The following is a 19,911-nucleotide window of genomic DNA, read 5'->3' on the forward strand; positions in this document are numbered from 1 at the left end:
AATCATTGTTGTGTGTGTGTGTGTGTGTGTGTGTGTGTGTGTGTGTGTGGGTGGGTGGCAAGACATTTTAAGGATGTTTCTGACACAATTTAGTATTTTTGTCTTACCGTTCTCAATATATCTTTACAGTGAGATAAAAAAAATCGTCTTTCCATGATTACAACTACATTTCACTACAGTAAAATAAATACACCATTTTTAATCAATATCACTACTGTTTAATATTAATCATTTTCTTAAATAATTGTATTTTCTTAATGTAAGACTACTGTTGTGTGGGCCGCTGAAGAGGAGGTACTGCTGGCTCTCCACCACCAGATGGCGCCCTGCTTGGAGTGCGGGCTTCAAGCACAAGAGGGCGCCAGAACCACTGGGAGTGACAGCCGTCAATCATCCTCAACACCAGCTGTCACTCATTCATCTCATCATCATCATCACCATAAAGGCCGGACGGCGACTCCACCTCCTCGCCGAGAAATCTCCTACGATTCGAGGTAATTCTCTGCTGTATCCTTAAAGAATAATCATCTAATCTCATTTGCGGCCGTTGTCCTGTGGTTGTCGCCTTATCTGGGATTTTGGCGTTTGGTGTGACTGCGACGGCTTCGCCTCACACTCCAAACAGATAAGTGGAAAAACAGGAGCTGCACGAGTGTATGATTGGAGGTGGAGGTTCTCCCTCCCAGAAGAATCATTAATCAAGGTTGCTGGGTGTGAGGATTCACACTCACCACCTTCTGTTTCTGTCTGCCAGCAGTACCAGGGCCGACAACGGAGGACCGAGACCACCTGGGGACTCAGGGCTTGGCGGCTTCGGTGTTCTTCAGGCCGTTGGTGGTAGAAGCGGTGTGGGCCCCGGCTCTTCGTTCATCCGAGGTCTCCTATCTTCAAGCCTGCCCGCAGTCCTCTTGTGTATGATTGGCAGCCCTCTTGTTTACATTACGTTGTGTTCTTGTGCAACATTAAATTGTTACTCCTTCTCTTATCCATTGTCCGTTCATTTGCGCCCCCTGTTGTGGGTCCGTGTTACGACACCATCCCAACAACTACCCCACATTTATAAATATTCTAAATAATTTTTTTTATGAATTAAGGGCTAATAATGTCTCTTTTGGTCAATTTTACTTGAATTTGCTTGAGCTGCTGCCCCCGCGACCCGACTCCGGATAAAGCGGAAGAAAATGGAATGGAATGGAATGTATTAAAATACTACTACTACTACTAATAATAATAATAATGTTATTATTTTTATTTAACATATGTATACAAAACTATTTTACTACACTGAAATAAATAAATAAATAAATAAATAAATAAAGGACAGCACATGGAAGTTGCGTCATGAACAAAACTGAAACAATGATGCATTCAAAGATAATCCGCGAATCGTAAATGAATTATTATGAATGAATTTCCATTTAACTACATAATCATAAAGTCTAATTATGGCATTGAAAGTTATATTTTTAAGTTAGTGTTATTTGTTAATTAATAAATAATTAAAAGCATTAAAGTTATCGTTAAATGTTTCTAACAGTATGGAAGTTACGTCATTAAATGCACTTTATCACATCATCATTCGTATTTCGACGCTTAATGCTGATTTTCCACAACACAACAGCTTTGTCGAACATTTGTAAAAAAAACAAAACAAAAACAAAAAAAAAAACAAAAAACAAAAGCAATTTCAAATATTAACAATAAGTGTACCTTTAAGAAGTGGTGGTTTCGTGAAATGTCAGTTTAAAAAAAGCTAAAAAAAAAAACTGAGTTCAACATGAACACCTGAATGCAGCACATGAAGTTCAATCTGGAGCGAGTTGTGACATTCGATGGCCACCGAGGAAAAACATAGTTGTTCGGACGACACTTTTAACCCAGGTACCACACAGTACATGTTGTTTTCTCAGTACAGTGTGAGTTTATAATTTAATTTAATTATAGAGTAGTTTTATGTTAGCTTCTTAACATTTGTGACGCTGCTTACAGCAGCTGTTTAGCCGCTGCGTTTCTGGCATGAAATTGCTTACATCAGCTTTATTCTGAAGTCACAACACCGAATTTATAGAAGTTTAAGAATCATCTTGGTCTACTTTCGTCACATTTTAACAGCACATTTTGTTGAATTTAGGTCATTACAACAAAGACATGAAGTATTTAGACATACAACTGAGCTCGTTGTTTCTTTGCTGTCTAACGGGTCAAACTCACTACGTTCAAATATCTGATGGTTGATGCCTCATTTGTCAAAAGTAACATTAAAAATATGTTGTGCAAACGTAGAAGCATCCTCATACGAATATTTGGGGTCTTGTTATGAATTCAGCTTTCAGAACAGGTAACAAACTTTCACACTGTTTCAAGAATCTCTGCAGGGGCTTAGTTTGCTTTTGTGTCCCTGAAGTGTAAAGTAATTTAATGAAAACTTGTCTTTTTATCTTTTTGTTACAACCATATGAATAAATGGTTGGGCATTTAAAAAGTTAATTTAGGATTTGTGTCCACAACATATTGGCGTTAAAAACAAATATGAATAAGAAATCAAAGTGTAGACTTTTAGATTTAAATCTGTATGGCCTTTGGGTTTTTAAAGATTTAAGTCATTAAAAATTTTTCTTTGGCATGCACCAGTATAATTTTATTCATTAGCTTTTACAGTGGGGCCAGACAGTATTCACAGTGCATGTTACAGCCTTATTGCAACATGAATGAAATTTTTTTTTTTCTCTCTCTCAAAATTCTACTCACAACACCCCATAATGACAACATGAAAAAGTTTTTTTTTTGGAGATTTTTGCTAATTTATTAAAAAAAAAAACAACAAACAAACTACGAACTCATGTACATAACTATTCACAGCCTTTGTCATGAAATTCAGAATTGACCTCAGGTGTATCCTGATCATCCTTGAGATGTTTCTACAGCTTAATTGGAGACCACCTGGGGTAAATTCAGTTGATTGGACAGTTAACAGTGTATGTCAGAGCACAAACCAAGCATGAAGTCAAAGGAATTGTCTGAGGACCTCTGAGGCAGGATGGTCTCAAGGCACAAATCTGGGCAAGAGTACAGAAACGTTTCTGCTGCGTTGAATGTCCCAATGAGCACAGCAGCTTCCATCATCCGTAAATGGAAGAAGTTCGGATCCACCAGGACCCTTGGACTCTTGAAGCAAAGATTCAAACTAAAAGGAACAAATGTATTCATGAATGATCACTTAACCAAAAAGAATGCCGATATAGCCAAGAAAGCAAGAAACCTAAAGAAACAGCAAAGAATTCAGCAAACGTGGGTAACAAATTGTAGGATTCTCATCAAACTGAATGGTACACCAGAAGAAGCAAAAGTTATGGTGGTGAGAAATATAGAAGAGCTTGACAAATATAACTGAAAGATAAAGGTAACAATGTGAGACTCTATACACCACCATGAACATTACAACAAACATATTTACACCAAAGAACAACAAAGATACAGATTTGTTACAGAGAATCTTACAATTTAAACAAAAGGAACTGGAAACATTTAAATATACTGAGCACAACACACAAGATCAGGAAAATGAAACTGACCCGGTCAACAACCTTCTTGTTTCAATAAATATGAACTGTGATTACTATACACAAGACCAGTATACAAATGTTACGACTTCGGACGACAAATTGTCAATCATACATTTCAACAGCCGAAGTTTGTACACTAATTTTAACTCTATAAAGGAATATTTGCAACAGTTTATATCACCATTTAGTATTATTGCCATATCAGAATCCTGGTTACAAAAGGAAAAAGGTATTGATTTTGATTTAGAAGATTATGAGTTGCATTATGTAAACAGGAAATACAAAACAGGAGGTGGTGTTGCATTATATATTCATAAAACAATTCAGTTTACGGTTGTAGAAAGTATGTCAGTAACAATAGATGGAGTAATGGAATGTCTGACAGTCGAAATAGACAACAAAAAGAGGAAAAATATTATTGTAAGTTGTGTATATCGGTCACCTGGTTCAAGTATTGACATTTTTAATGAACAAATGGAAAAAATGTTCTCGGAAATAAGTACTAAAAATATATTTGTCTGTGGGGATTTTAATATAGATCTTTTGAATCCTGAAAAACTGAAATCAATAGATGCTTTTTCTGACACAATGTATAGTATGTCCCTTTATCCAGCAATTACAAAACCAAGTAGAATAACATCTCACAGTGCCACAATAATCGATAATATTTTTACAAATATTATTGAAAATCAAGTTACAAGTGGCCTGTTCATATGTGATATCACTGATCACTTACCTGTTTTTATTGTTTATGACTGTGACCTTAAAAAAACTAATCATGACAGAGAAGTAGTCCATAAACGAATAAGAACAGAAGAAACAATAAATGCCTTCAACAGCAGTTTAAGTATACAAGACTGGAGTACAGTCTACAGTGAGTCAGATGTAGATGGTGCATATAGCAATTTTATAGATATTTTCTGCACGTTGTATAAAAAACATTGTCCCCTTAAAGAATACTATAAAAATAAAAGATACAATAAATGTCCTTGGCTAACTAAAGGAATATTAAAAGCCTGCAAAAAAAAAACAGCCTTTATAAAAAATTTATTAATTCAAAAACAAAAGAAGCTGAAATAAGATATAAAGTATATAAAAACAAATTAACAGAAGTCATCCGAATAAGTAAAAAGTTGTACTATGATGAAATTCTACAAAAAATAAAAACAACATCAAAGAAACTTGGAACATTTTGAACAACCTAATTAAACCAGGATCTTCCAATACAAGATATCCAGATTATTTTATTGATAAAAATGTTCATGATTACAACATGAATAATATAGTGAATGGTTTTAATAAATTTTTTGTACATGTTGGCCCTGATTTGGCAGCTGAAATCCCAAATCCAGGAATTCAGCAGTCTAATGAAACTATAAAAAGAAACATAAATTCAATTTTTCTTTCAGCAACAAATGAACAGGAAATAAAAGACATTGTTAATAAATGCAGAAACAAACTGTCTACAGACTGTCACGATATAGACATGGTATTAGTCAAAAAAGTCATCAACAACATTTCAAAACCTCTGACCTATATCTGTAATTTGTCATTCCAAACTGGATGTGTTCCGGAAAAAATGAAAATTGCAAAAGTTATACCACTGTACAAAAATGACAACAAACATATTTTTACCAATTATAGACCAATTTCTTTACTCCCACAGTTTTCAAAAATCCTAGAAAAATTGTTTGACTCTCGTTTGGAAAAATTCATAGAAAAATATCAGTTAATAAACGAAGGTCAATATGGTTTTAGAAAGAAAAGAACCACTTCAATGGCTGTTATTGAGGCAATAGAAGAAATTACTAATGCATTGGACAGAAAAAGATATGCTGTTGGAATATTCATTGATCTTAAAAAAGCATTTGATACAATTAACCATTCAATTTTAATCAACAAATTAGAGAATTATGGTATCAGAGGAGTTGCAGGAAATTGGATAAAAAGTTATCTTACAGATAGGGTCCAATACGTGGAAATGGGAAATTACAAATCTGAATGTCTTGGCATTGCTTGTGGTGTCCCCCAGGGGGCAGTGTTGGGTCCCAAATTGTTTAATATGTATATTAATGACATTTTTAATGCATCTAGATCATTGAAACTAATATTATTCGCTGATGATACAAATATATTCTACAGTAGTGATAATTACAATGAACTTATAAATACTGTAAATGACGAACTAAGTAAAATAAAAAATGGATGGACAGTAACAAATTATCATTAAATTTAAATAAAACAAAAGCAATGATATTTGGTAATTATAAGGTTAAATCTAAATTACAAATATGTATAGACAGTGTCCAAATTGAAAACTCAGCTGAAAACAAATTTTTAGGAGTAATAATAGACAGTAAATTAACATGGAAAGCCCACATCAGACACATAAAAATGAAAATTTCAAAAAGCCTCTCTATTATGAATAAGGTAAAGCAATTTCTTGATCATAATGCACTCCGTACATTATACTGTTCTTTAGTTCTCCCATACTTAACATATTGTGTTGAAGTGTGGGGTAACAACTATCAATGTTCAACACAACCACTATTTATACTACAAAAACGAGCAATAAGGATCATACATAAAGTTGGATTTTTAGAACATAGCAATAATCTTTTTATGCAATCAAAATTGCTTAAATTTCATGATCTTGTAAAATATTCTACATTACAGATTTTATTTAAGGTATTTAACAAATCACTGCCAAGTAACATTCTAAAGTTCTTCTCAGTTAAAGAGTGTGTTCATAATCTTAGAGGTTTTGCCAAATTCACATTATTAAAAGTTAGAACCACTCGGAAAATTTTTTGTGTGTCTGTCTGTGGAGCAAAGTTATGGAATGGTTTGGACGTCAGACTCAAGCAATGCCAAAGCATTCATGAATTCAAGTCACATTATAAACAGAGGGTCTGGGATCGGTATAGAATGATTGAGACTTAACAATAAAAGCCATTTTACATTCATGGCTCATGACTCTGTATCACAATTGTTGGTTTGTGCATTATATGTTTCTTTCTTTCATATGTTTGGTTCTTCATCATAATTGGTATTGTTGTCTCTTATCATTGTTGGTATGTTTTTTATATGTTTGCTTTCTTACCGTAATTGGTATTGTTGTCTCTTATCATTGTTGGTATGTTTTTTATATGTTTGCTTTCTTACCGTAATTGGTATTGTTGTTTTCTTACCATTGTTGGTATGAGCATCATATGTTTGTTTTCTTTGCCATAACTGGTATCGTTGATTTCTTACCGTTGTTGGTATGTGCTTGTCGCTTGTTTATTATACTGGTATTGTTTCTTGCTGCTGTTGGTATCTATTGTGGGAATTTACAAGTATTTAAATGTATTATTTTCTTAATTTTCTATCTAATTGACGGGAAGCAGCTATGCACTTTATGTTAAATTTGAATAAAGGGGTGGGATTAAATAAGTTTTCTTCCTCCCACTCCTTTTTGAGCAGATTCAATGTTCTGAGTTAATAGTAAATTCAGTTTTTTTGTTTTTTATGTTATTGTTAAATTGTTTTCTGTTTTTTTTTTTTTCTGTATTTCTTATCCTCTGCTCAAATAAAATAGATGATGATGATGATGATGACCCTTCCTAGAGCTGGCCAACCGTCTAAACTGAGTGATCTGGGGGAAGGGCCTTAGTCAGAGAGGTGACCAAGAACCTGATGGTCACTCTGTCAGAGCTCCAGCATTCTTCTGTGGAGAGAGGAGAACCTTCCACAAGGACAACCATCTCTGCAGCAATCCACCAATCAGGCCTATATGGTAGAGTGGCCAGATGGAAGCCACTCCTTAGTAAAAGGCACATAGCAGCCTGCCTGGAGTTTGCCAAAAAGGCACCTGAAGGACTCTCAGACCATGAGAAACAAAATTCTCTGGTCTGATGAGACAAAGATTGAACTCTTTGGTGTGAATAGCAGGCATCATGTTTGGAGGAAACCAGGCACCATCCCTACAGTGAAGCATGGTGATGGTACCATCATGCTGTGGGGATGTTTTTCAGTGGCAGGAACTGGAAGTCTAGTCTGAATGAGGGAAAGATGAATGCATGCAGTAATGTACAGAGACATCCTGGATGAAAACCTGCTCAAGAGCGCTCTTGACCTCAGACTGGGGCGACAGTTCATCTTTCAGCAGGACAGTGACCCAAAGCACACAGTCAAGATATCAAAGGAGTCGCTTCATGACAACTCTGTGAAGGTCCAATAGGTGCACCAAGCTTGTGGCATCATATTCAAGAAGATTTGAGGCTGTAATTGCTACAAAAGGTGCATCAACAATGTTTTGAGCAAAGGGTGTGAACACTTATGTTAATACTAAAATGATATATAATAAATAATATTTATTTTTAATAAATATGCAAAAATATCAAAATAACATTTTTCATGTTGTCATTATGGTGTGTTGTGACTAGAATTCTGAGGGAAAAAATAAATTTACTGCATTTTGGAATAAGGCTGTAATGTAACAAAAAGTGAAGGGCTGTGACTACTTTCTGCATGCACTATAAATAAAGACTTGTTATATAATATTGCCAATATGATCAACATTCCCAGTTGAAACGATTTAGAATTTATTCCCCTGAGTGGGAGAAATTCATTGACCTACATTCGGTTATGGTGTCCACCTACTTTGACACCATGACCTGGATGACTGAGAAGCTCCTCAAATATTTTCTGACATATTGCCTTTATTTAATTCTGAGTAGAGCTTTAAATTCCTCAGTACTGTAAAATAGAAACAGTAGTGTGTCATGTGATGTGCCTGAATCAAATTGCTATGTTGAAGTTAATAATTACACTTTGTGCCTTTTAGACCCAGGGGGAGCAGGAACAACACCAAATGCCCCATGTGACCAAAGCGCAGAGCAGATTACAAGCAGGCAGTTGACTGAACCAGGCCGGTTTGCTTATGCAGCATTGTGTAGTGTTTCTCTGGGGCATTTATTTTCTGGAACAGAAAACAGGTAATGGATCCTTGGGGACTAATGTCTCGCATAATCTTGCATGTCACTTGCAATATTATCATTGCAGTCATAATGGGGAGACCGATCATTTTAAAGATGGACATATCAAGGCCGTATATAGAAATGTGAAAGGGGGGGTTCAAATCCTTGAGCTGGGGGTCCAGGGGGCCGCAGGGCCCCCGGTGGGGTCGTGGGGGCTCAGGGGGGCGAAGCCCCCCGAAGCAGAAGCTTTTTGAGGATTTCGAGGGGTAAAAAGCTATATAAATTTCATTTGAAACCCAAAATGTATAATTTTAGGAAATACATTTTTATATACAAATAGTCCTTGCTTGGGATTGGATCAGTTGCCATAAGAACCACCCAGGAAGAACCAAGATAACATTAATGCAAACTTTATACACAAACACCTTAACAATTACATAAAATATACCTGTAAAATACATAAGCATTTTTAAACAGGCACCTACAACAAATATTATATACATAATAATAATTGGGAGCGAATTTTCGCAGCGAAAGTCCACCCAAGCAGAGCAACACACCGGGCAAAGGAGGCGCGTCCGTCGCCTGGCGACCCACGCGAATTTGTAGCACTTTTATACAAAAGAACAAAATTAATTAGTACTGTAAAGGTACAAATATTCGCTGGGATTATATTTCACGTTTTTTGTTTTCAAACATATTTAGCGGTATTAATATTCGCGTTTACATTATGAATATGTACGTTATGTATTAAAATAGCGGTATTTAATTTGGCGACCTTGTTTAACTCGCACAATTCGCATAATAAATCCCTCTCGGTTGAACCCCCTGAACCCCCTCTATATACGGGCTTGCATATACAACCCCTGGCAAAAATTATGGAATCACTGGCCTCGGAGGATGTTCATTCAGTTGTTTAATTTTGTAGAAAAAAAGCAGATCACAGACATGACACAAAACTAAAGTCATTTCAAATGGCAACTTTCTGGCTTTAAGTCAGTAACGGTTACTTTTTTAGACCAAGCAGAGGAAAAAAATATGGAATCACTCAATTCTGAGGAAAAAATTATGGAATCACCCTGTAAATTTTCATCCCCAAAACTAACACCTGCATCATATCAGATCTGCTCGTTAGTCTGCATCTAAAAAAGGAGTGATCACACCTTTGAGAGCTGTTGCACCAAGTGGACTGACATGAATCATGGCTCCAACACGAGAGATGTCAATTGAAACAAAGGAGAGGATTATCAAACTCTTAAAAGAGAGTAAATCATCACGCAATGTTGCAAAAGATGTTGGTTGTTCACAGTCAGCTGTGTCTAAACTCTGGACCAAATATAAACAACATGGGAAGGTTGTTAAAGGCGAACATACTGGTAGACCAAGGAAGACATCAAAGCGTCAAGACAGAAAACTTAAAGCAGTATGTCTCAAAAATCGAAAAATGTACAACAAAACAAATGAGGAACGAATGGGAGGAAACTGGAGTCAACGTCTGTGACCGAACTGTAAGAAACCGCCTAAAGGAAATGGGATTTACATACAGAAAAGCTAAACGAAAGCCATCATTAACACCTAAACAGAAAAAAACAAGGTTACAATGGGCTAAGGAAAAGCAATTGTGGACTGTGGATGACTGGATGAAAGTCATATTCAGTGATGAATCTCGAATCTGCATTGGGCAAGGTGATGATGCTGGAACTTTTGTTTGGTGCCTTTCCAATGAGATTTATAAAGATGACTGCCTGAAGAGAACATGTAAATTTCCACAGTCATTGATGATGTGGGGCTGCATGTCAGCTAAAGGCACTGGGGAGATGGCTGTCATTACATCATCAATAAATGCACAAGTTTATGTTGGTATTTTGGACAATTGAAAGGATGTTTGGGGATGATGAAATCATTTTTCAAGATGATAATGCATCTTGCCATAGAGCAAAAACTGCAAAAACATTCCTTGCAAAAAGACACATAGGGTCAATGTCAATGAGCAGATCTGATTTGATGCAGGTGTTAATTTGGGGGATGAAAATTTACAGGGTGATTCCATAATTTTTTCCTCAGAATTGAGTGATTCCATATTTTTTTTCCTCTGCTTGGTCTAAAAAAGTAACCGTTACTGACTGCCACAATCTTTTTTCTTGATTTCTTATAGTGTTTCTTAAAGCCAGAAAGTTGCCATTTGAAATGACTTTAGTTTTGTGTCATGTCTGTGATCTGCTTTTTTTTTCTACAAAATTAAACAACTGAATGAACATCCTCTGAGGCCAGTGATTCCATAATTTTTGCCAGTGGTTGTATTGCACGAGTTCTAGCATGGAATTTGATCTGTGCCCTATTTTATCATGAAGAACAGGCTTAGTATTTGCTTTGTGATTGAACATCAGCTGCAACACTATAGCCATGTGGTGCGCTTTCTTGAGTATGATCCAGTGCTGAGGGCCCCAGCAACTGAAAAATGCCAAGGAGATGCCCATGTATCACTTAGACTCGGCACATGGACCCACAGTGTGGGGAGTGTGGCGGTGGCACATGCTCCCAGACTCAGTCTAAGCTATTTTATGTCTGAAAATAATAGTAGAGAAGCTTGAATCTTCGACTGGACAGGGTTGCTTGACGCGAGGACATTTCGCTTCATTCTGAAAATAATGAAAACTGCTCTTCACAGTTTTAGAAAATCCCCAGTGACATGTTCATGTACGAGTATAGCTTGATTTATTGTACAAACAGTCCAAACCTCACGGATATTGAATTCATAATGATGTAAAATGGAGAAACACTGCAAATTAACATTCATTCATATTTAAAGATGTTATGTGGCTTGTAGAAATAATATATCATGTGTTTCTCAGTGTGTTTAGGGAAAACTACCTGCAGGGATTAGTCCTCTGGCTGGAACTGGATGAGTCTGTGATGCCGGTTATGGGGGCCTTCCTTTCAGGCCTTGGCTTTGAGGGATCTGACACATTTCTTTCCGTCCTCCAGGCTGAACCACTGCTGGCTGCAGGAGCCACCCCCATCATACAGGTGACTTTGGCCCTAATAGAGGATTTAACTTGGGTTGCGGGGGGGTTTAAGTCTTGATCATCTTCAGGACAGGAAAGCACAGGAATGCAAAGGTGATTGTAGTACTGAAGTATGATATGATTATTGTGCATGTAATGTAAAAATGAAAATTTAGATTAGAAAACATGAATTACTGCAATAGTTAATTTACTGTCTAATAATTATGGCATCTGTACAGATGTTGAAGATGCTTCAAGTCTGCAGAAGATCATAAATTTCTAGAGATGCTAATACTCATAACTATGAGTAGTCTTTTTTTTCTTGGTTCATTTTGTTGGTTTACACATATGTAGTAACCAACTGAAGTCATTTCTGTACACATACTGATAATGACCAGTGTTTGGTTTGTATTACAGGATCTGGTGTCTTTTTCTGTCAAAGATGGTAAGAACCTTTTCTGTTAAACATGGCAAGGTTGCACTTTATGGTGTAGGTTGATTCTGAACCTTTTGGGTCTTGTTTTGTTTGTTCAGGTCAGTATGATGCCCGAGCCAGAGTTCTCATCCGACATGTCAGCTGTCTACTACGAGTTGCTCCGCAGCATCTGGAGAAGTTTGAGGAGACACTAGGAGAGACGCTGACAGAACAAGGAGAAGAGAGCGAGTAAGCTGTGGATGCATGATGACTGGTTTACTTGTAGATGTTCGTTGTATTGCAGTAGTTGAATTAATATAACACCAATTAACTCTATAGTCTTGCCCACTGGATGCAACTGACTTGTTTGACCTGGATCATTTTACTTAATTTGATATACATTAAATTGAATGGGTCCCCTTTTTTAAATACAAGTGGAGATAGAAGTTAAAACAATAACTATGACCATGTCATTTAGTTGTAAAGAACTGTTACAAAGGAACACAATAAATAATCTCACCCTTCTGTGTAGTATACAACACAAAAAATGTCTTTATTGTATATGTTTGCTGTTCTTACTCGGTCTTGTATGTAGACGACCCCAACACTGCAGAAATTCTGTGTCGGTAAACAATAAGCTCATTCTTCTCAAGCCCTTTCCCTCGGTGTAAGAGTTCTTTGAACGCATTTTGTCTGCAACAATGCATTTATTGTAACTCATGTAGACAATCTGACTGTGCATCTATCAGAGAGGAGTCCTCTCGGCGGCGGAGGAAAGAAAGAGGACGAAAGTTACGACGCTACCTCCTCATTGGACTGGCCACTGTTGGCGGAGGCACTGTGATTGGTGATTGTTCTGCTTCAGCTGTTTTTGCATATTTAACATATTTGTAGAGTGTTACATATGTGGAAACATAGGGGTAGTAGGCATAGTGTTGACGAATGCTGTCCTAATGAACCTTGAGATTCATTCATAATTATAACTAATTAATCAATCACAGTACTGCAGGAAAATTTTTAGGCTACTCTTCAAAATATTGCTCATCATGTATGTTCTGGCATTGAAAATGATGTGCTGTTTGTGGCTTTGCCAGGTGTGACAGGTGGGCTGGCAGCTCCGTTTCTGGCGGCAGGGGTCGGTGCTGTGATTGGTGCTGGAGGAGCTGCAGCTCTGGGATCAGCCACTGGCATTGCCGTCATGGCCTCCTTATTTGGAGCCGCAGGAGCTGGATTGACTGGTGAGCTTGTTGGATGATAGAATGCTGTTTGTAGAAGCAGTCATCATAATTTTTACTTTAACATTTTATGCCTAATTTACTGTCCCATATCTGCTGCTATCCTCCTCTTCTTTTAGATGATTGTTCATCTCTGCTTTTCTTTCATATGTGTCCTTATTTTGTGCAGGATATAAGATGAAAAAACGTGTTGGAGCAATCGAGGAATTTGAATTCCTTCCACTGAGTTCTGGAAAGCATCTCCACCTGACCATTGCAGTGACTGGCTGGCTCTGCAGCGGTAAATACAGTAAGTCTTTATTTCTGCAGTGTTTCAGGAGAACTGCTCGATTACACTCTGTGCTGTTAAACCTGGAGTGCCAGGAAGTATATTGAAATTGAGACGATTGTTAGAATTTTCATGGGGACCAAAGTCATTTTGTTCTTTAGTGTGAATATAAATATTAGTCTGAACGTGATTAAAATTCGTCCGTATCGAAGCAAATTCTGAATTATTAGCACATGCTAAAAATTCGAAAGCCAGGACGCCATCGGGGTGACGTCACAGGTCACGGGGGGGTTTCATCGCTAGCTGCGATGCATGCTGGGATAGAAATTTAAAACTGAAGAAAGTAAGATGGAGGAGAGAGACAGTAGAAGTGGAAGAAAGCGAGGAAAACCAGCGATATACACAGAAAGTGCAAAGAAAAGACGTCATTTGGAGCGAGAGAAAAAGAGAAGATCGACAGTGAACATTGGGAACCAAAGAGATCGTTGGGAGCAACTGCGACAGAAGACTGGCGATCGAACTCACGAGGATTTTGCAGCGCTGCTTTTGGACAGGTGAGTTGCCTGGTGACTGATGTCTGACGGTGTACAGTTATGGTTATTATCTGAATCTGTTATTATCTGAGTTATTAATTGCGGAAGTGCGTCTGTGCTCAGCTTGAATTCGTCTGCAGGGTTTGATGTTCGCTGGGGCGAAATACGTTATGGATTTCCCTCAAATTATGTATGTTCCCACAAATTAAAAATTCCCCAAAAATTTTAATGGGTTCTAAATATGATGTAATTTATATATATATATATATATATATATATATATTAAACTTCAGACTATATTTTATCTATTGAAGATTGCTGATATTCCAGCTTTAATGATAAAGTCTGACATATTTTCCGGAATATAAGTTGCGGGGGTGGGGGGTGTTTGTTTTTTACTTCTTTGGGAGGTCCTGTGACTTACACTGCAGTGTAACTTGTATACTGAAAAATCACTTGTTTATTAAAAGGGATGATGATGATATTAATAACTATTTATATCAGGCTTTCCCAGAAATCAATGCACTAAACAAAATAAACTCCAACAATAAAAGAAAAAAGGCAAATAATAGAAATAAACAAGAGCTGATACAAAACCTAATGAACTCCTGTTTTTACTGAGTGTTTCCAACACGGTGGACCAGCAATCCAGGTACATCTGACCATTTTTTTTGTCCAAACTGAGTCCATTAAGAGCCAATATGTTGTTTACTGCACATGTGTGCATATTGCTTAGTTTTGGAGTTTAATATAATATTTAATATAATATTACACACCACTGCTCATTGACCTTCCACCAAAAAACAAACAAAAAAAAACCAAACAAAAATCAGTCAAATCTGAAGACGGACATGTATCACACACTGCCTGATTCTTAACAAAACCTGCCTCTTTACATAATTTTAGATAAAAAAAAACAAAAACAAGGTGGACAAATAAATGTGGGCCGGACAACAAACTGGATGATATTTGACGCTGTTTTGGCAACAGAAATTATCATTTGAACACAGATTTCTGGCCCACAGCAAAATGGACAAGTGAGTAGTGGATTTATGCAGTAAGCCCTCAGCTTGTGGTGTGTAACATAAAGATTCTTAAATTCCAAAACTAAGCAAGATGCAAAAATAAATGTGCAGTAGTCAACATATTATACAAATAATGAATGTTTGAGTTCAATGGTAGGAATGTTTCATGAGGTGAAAGATAGAATGTTTAACTTGGCTGTTGAATGGTACGTTCCAGCTTTCACTGAATTAAATATTCGTTCCGTTGAAAGAATGTAAAGACATTCATTATGTTTCATATAACGGCTAAAATAGATCCTTGTCATTTGATAATATATTAATTTATAAACAACAGAAAAGAGACTTATATTTTGGTGTTCATTACTGTTGGTTTGGCATCAACAGTCTAACATGAACTTTAAATAGGTGTCCATAATTGTTCCCAGTCAACTTGGAAAAACAGATGGTAGTCCTATGTAGTCCGTGATACATAAAAAAAAAAAAGACTTTGTGTGCTTCCTCAGTCCAGCAAAAATTTGTGTCAAAAATTTGTCCAGGTTTTCATTGTAACAGCTCTTCATGCCTCCAGACATCTTATGGTATATTGGATTTGGGTTTTTTTGTGTGTGTGTGTGTGTGTGTTAGAAGAATTAGCGCCGTCAATTAGCTCATTCAAATCGTTGTCCATCAATATGGGATTTTTGTTTATTTTTATTATTTGCCTTTTTTTTCTTGTATTGTTGGCTCTTAAGTAACAGCAGATGACACTGCAACACTGGTGGGTACAGTTCTGCTAATCAGCTAACCACTGATTATCGAAGCTAATGTTTTCATTATCGGATTAGCTTTTCAGATAATTTTGAAAACCATCAGCAGACTAATTATCTTCCAATACATTTTGGTCCGATTTTAGACTGCTGACATATTTTTGCAGGCGTAGTGAACGAAGCTTAACAGTTACAAACATTTATTAAGTCTGATATCAAAGATTTGAGTACCTACCTGTTAAATGTTTTGTAGTCAGTGTACACTTCTATTTTCTGCAAACAGAGGAGAGCTAGTTCCAGGAGAAACCGCTCTATCCTCTGCAGGCAAAGGAGAACTGATCACAGAAAAGAAAGAAAGCAAAAGGAAAAAAAAATAATTTCTTTCGACCCCATATTGACTTGTTGGCAATATCACCCAAGTCATCCAGAGGCATACAGTTTTAACTTATAGTTAAAAATTTTAACCAAACTAATTTGGGACAAGTTATTTAAATTAACGTCATGTCTGAAGTTTTATAAAGTGAAGATATCAGATATATGTTTTAGTTTTAAAGTAATGCACTAATTTTGAAGGTTTTAGTGTGGACATGCTGTCTCTAGTGCATTATGGGTAATCTCAGTACATTCACAACGGGAGAAATGCATTTGAGACACTCTGATCAGGCTCCACGATAACAACAGCATTAAACTCTTTGTACAACCCCTGGCAAAAATTATGGAATCACCGGCCTCAGAGGATGTTCATTCAGTTGTTTAATTTTGTAGAAAAAAAGCAGATCACAGACATGACACAAAACTAAAGTCATTTCAAATGGCAACTTTCTGGCTTTAAGAAACACTATAAGAAATCAAGAAAAAAAGATTGTGGCAGTTAGTAACGGTTACTTTTTTAGACCAAGCAGAGGAAACAAATATGGAATCACTCAATTCTGAGGAAAGAATTATGGAATCACCCTGTAAATTTTCATCCCCCAAATTAACACCTGCATCAAATCAGATCTGTTCATTGACATTGACCCTATGTGTCTTTTTGCAAGGAATGTTGTTGCAGTTTTTGCTCTATGGCAAGATGCATTATCATCTTGAAAAATGATTTCATCATCCCCAAACATCCTTTCAATTGTCCAAAATATCAACATAAACTTGTGCATTTATTGATGATGTAATGACAGCCATCTCCCCAGTGCCTTTACCTGACATGCAGCCCCATATCATCAATGACTGTGGAAATTTACATGTTCTCTTCAGGCAGTCATCTTTATAAATCTCATTGGAAAGGCACCAAACAACAGTTCCAGCATCATCACCTTGCCCAATGCAGATTCGAGATTCATCACTGAATATGACTTTCATCCAGTCATCCACAGTCCACAATTGCTTTTCCTTAGCCCATTGTAACCTTGTTTTTTTCTGTTTAGGTGTTAATGATGCCTTTCGTTTAGCTTTTCTGTATGTAAATCCCATTTCCTTTAGGCGGTTTCTTACAGTTCGGTCACAGACGTTGACTCCAATTTCCTCCCATTCGTTCCTCATTTGTTTTGTTGTACATTTTTCGATTTTTGAGACATATTGATTTGGTCATCAGTTTAGACACAGCTGACTGTGAACAACCAACATCTTTTGCAACATTGCGTGATGATTTACTCTCTTTTAAGAGTTTGATAATCCTCTCCTTTGTTTCAATTGACATCTCTCGTGTTGAAGCCATGATTCATGTCAGTCCACTTGGTGCAACAGCTCTCCAAGGTGTGATCACTCCTTTTTAGATGCAGACTAACGAGCAGATCTGATATGATGCAGGTGTTAGTTTTGGGGATGAAAATTTACAGGGTGATTCCATAATTTTTTCCTCAGAAGTGATTCCATATTTTTTTCCTCTGCTTGGTCTAAAAAAGTAACCATTACTGCCACAGTCTTTTTTTCTTGATTTCTTATAGTGTTTCTTAAAGCCAGAAAGTTGCCATTTGAAATGACTTTAGTTTTGTGTCATGTCTGTGATCTGCTTTTTTTCTACAAAATTAAACAGCTGAATGAACATACTCCGAGGCCGGTGATTCCATAATTTTTGCCAGGGGTTGTATATTGTGGCTAAAACTCTTGCGAATATATTCTCTGGGTTTATAGATGTTATTGTTTGTTTTATGTAAAAATGCCAGAAGAAGCTCAGGTTGCTTCTCCATTATTTTCAATTGGAATCATTGTGAGCTCCAACACTTCCTGCTTGCTCTTTAATGTCCTGCTTATGTCAAACACTGTCATCTTTGTTCCAGAGTAATATATATATATAAGATGTCTGAAATTCAGTTTACGTTCATTAAATTCCACACAGCTTAAAGGAGAAACTTGTGTGCACCTCTGAGGTGGTTTCCCTGTCAAGTAGTGATAGGGACATGTTCTGTTTCTGAGATTTGACAAGTTCACATTTGCAGAGTGGCATGGCTGAAAACTGTTAAATTACAGTAAACTAAATCAGTGACCCAAACGTAGGACTACCTCCAATTCAAAGTAACACTAATAGACGCATGGTTTGCAGGGACCATATCTTCATTTCCAGACATGAGCTTTTAGAGTTTATATATATATATATATATATATATATATATATATATATATATATATATATATATATATATATATATATATATATATATATATATATATATATATAATTTGTTCTTCATTATTCAGTTAAAGTCAGATTAGAGACACTGCCCAACATGTCAAACAGTGAAAACAGGCACAACAAAACAAACACTGTGGACAGCCAGCAGAGGGCACCACTGATGTTGATCCAGACTCAGTCATTCTCTAAATCCTATTAAAACTGTGACCAGTGAAACATTTGTCATGGGGAAAAATTATACTGATGATGCTATTTAAAGTACAATACACATTTCTTGCAAATGATAAATTCTTCTAAATAAAAGTGAATGTATCATTGAAGAACCATACAAAAAACTAAATCAGTAACATTTACAGCTCAAACACATGCACTGTGCTTTGTTGTTTAAATTGTGACATTGAGGGGTTGAGTTATTTAAATTGTGAACAGAATATTTAAAGCTATACTAGTGTATTGTCCTGCTGAGATTACATAAACAAACCACTTCAGCTCTGCTTTTACATAGAACAGCACAGCCCACTCCTCCAACTCAAACATATTCAGTCTGAGGCTTAGTACCTCCTTCAAATTCAGCGGTTACACAACACTGAAGTTGAAATGTTGCTTTGCCTTTGTCTCAGCTGCATCGGCCTACGGTACACCCTATCATAATGCTGTCTTCAGGTTCGTTCCAGGCCCCGTGGTGCAGCCTGGGCGAGTGTGGTGAGCAGTACTGCCTGGTGTGGGAGTCACGTTTCCTCAGAGATCTGGGTTCAGCCATGGCCTTACTGTTGGATGGGCTGGTCAGCATGATGGCCCAGGAGGCTCTCAAGTACACAATTCTCTCAGGTGGGAGTACAGTCAGCCAGTGAGGCCTCAGACTCTTTAGTGGTTCTATGTTTGGAAATGTCTGATATCTACTTGTATTTACAGCAGCTGTCTCCAGCAGCATGTTGGCTTCTGTTTGGTTGAGCCCTCTGTGTTTGCTCTGAAGTAATGTCTTGAGTGTTGACTTTGACATAGATATGCAGACCTACTGATGGGTGTTAGCAATCTGAAAAATGTTTGTTCATCAGTGAGAGAGGTTTTCTGACATCCACCAGATGTGTTCTGTTGGTAGCCCTGAGCTCAAAAATATGTGCTTTCTTTTTTAAAGAATGCACCAAATAATTAGGGAGTAACCCCGTTGTGTCTGATTTGCAGATGTTAATGCTGGATTTTGCGGTCGCAAATTGAGTTTTACCAGCTAAAACGGATATTTGCGACCGTAATCCAGCATTAACATCCACAAATCGTCAGACACAAGGGGATTATTCCCATTCTAATCCAGTTCCGTCATTTGCATGGTTTATTTTTCTGTAAGTAATTCGACTGGATCCATGTTTTCAGCGAAAGGCTGCTTCACCACTGAAGGCTACATCTTAATCCGCATAAGAATGTCAAAGGATGTGGTTGTTTCGTCAAAGCTTACCATGGCAACAGCGTCTTCATGCCAAACTGGATAGCCGTCAGAATCCACAGCAATAATTTCATGTGGTAGTTTAAATTCACCTATTTC

At 36.8% G+C, this 19,911-nt stretch overlaps 1 protein-coding gene across 1 annotated transcript in view; it reads left to right on the plus strand.

Moving 5' to 3' along the window:
- The first annotated feature begins 1,763 nt into the window (after nt 1–1,763).
- tmco4 (transmembrane and coiled-coil domains 4) overlaps nt 1,764–19,911 on the plus strand; it is a 33,120-nt gene continuing 14,972 nt past the window's right edge. Inside the window, exons 1-9 of the mRNA XM_034173326.1 lie at nt 1,764–1,881; nt 8,392–8,542; nt 11,377–11,551; nt 11,947–11,974; nt 12,064–12,193; nt 12,694–12,791; nt 13,039–13,182; nt 13,349–13,468; nt 19,038–19,202. Of these exons, the coding sequence (XP_034029217.1) occupies nt 1,833–1,881; nt 8,392–8,542; nt 11,377–11,551; nt 11,947–11,974; nt 12,064–12,193; nt 12,694–12,791; nt 13,039–13,182; nt 13,349–13,468; nt 19,038–19,202 (1,060 nt within the window). The 5' untranslated portion in view covers nt 1,764–1,832. The remainder of the gene's footprint in view (nt 1,882–8,391; nt 8,543–11,376; nt 11,552–11,946; nt 11,975–12,063; nt 12,194–12,693; nt 12,792–13,038; nt 13,183–13,348; nt 13,469–19,037; nt 19,203–19,911) is intronic.

Source organism: Thalassophryne amazonica, chromosome 6 (genome assembly GCF_902500255.1).
Source record: "Thalassophryne amazonica chromosome 6, fThaAma1.1, whole genome shotgun sequence".
NCBI classification, from domain to species: domain Eukaryota; kingdom Metazoa; phylum Chordata; class Actinopteri; order Batrachoidiformes; family Batrachoididae; genus Thalassophryne; species Thalassophryne amazonica.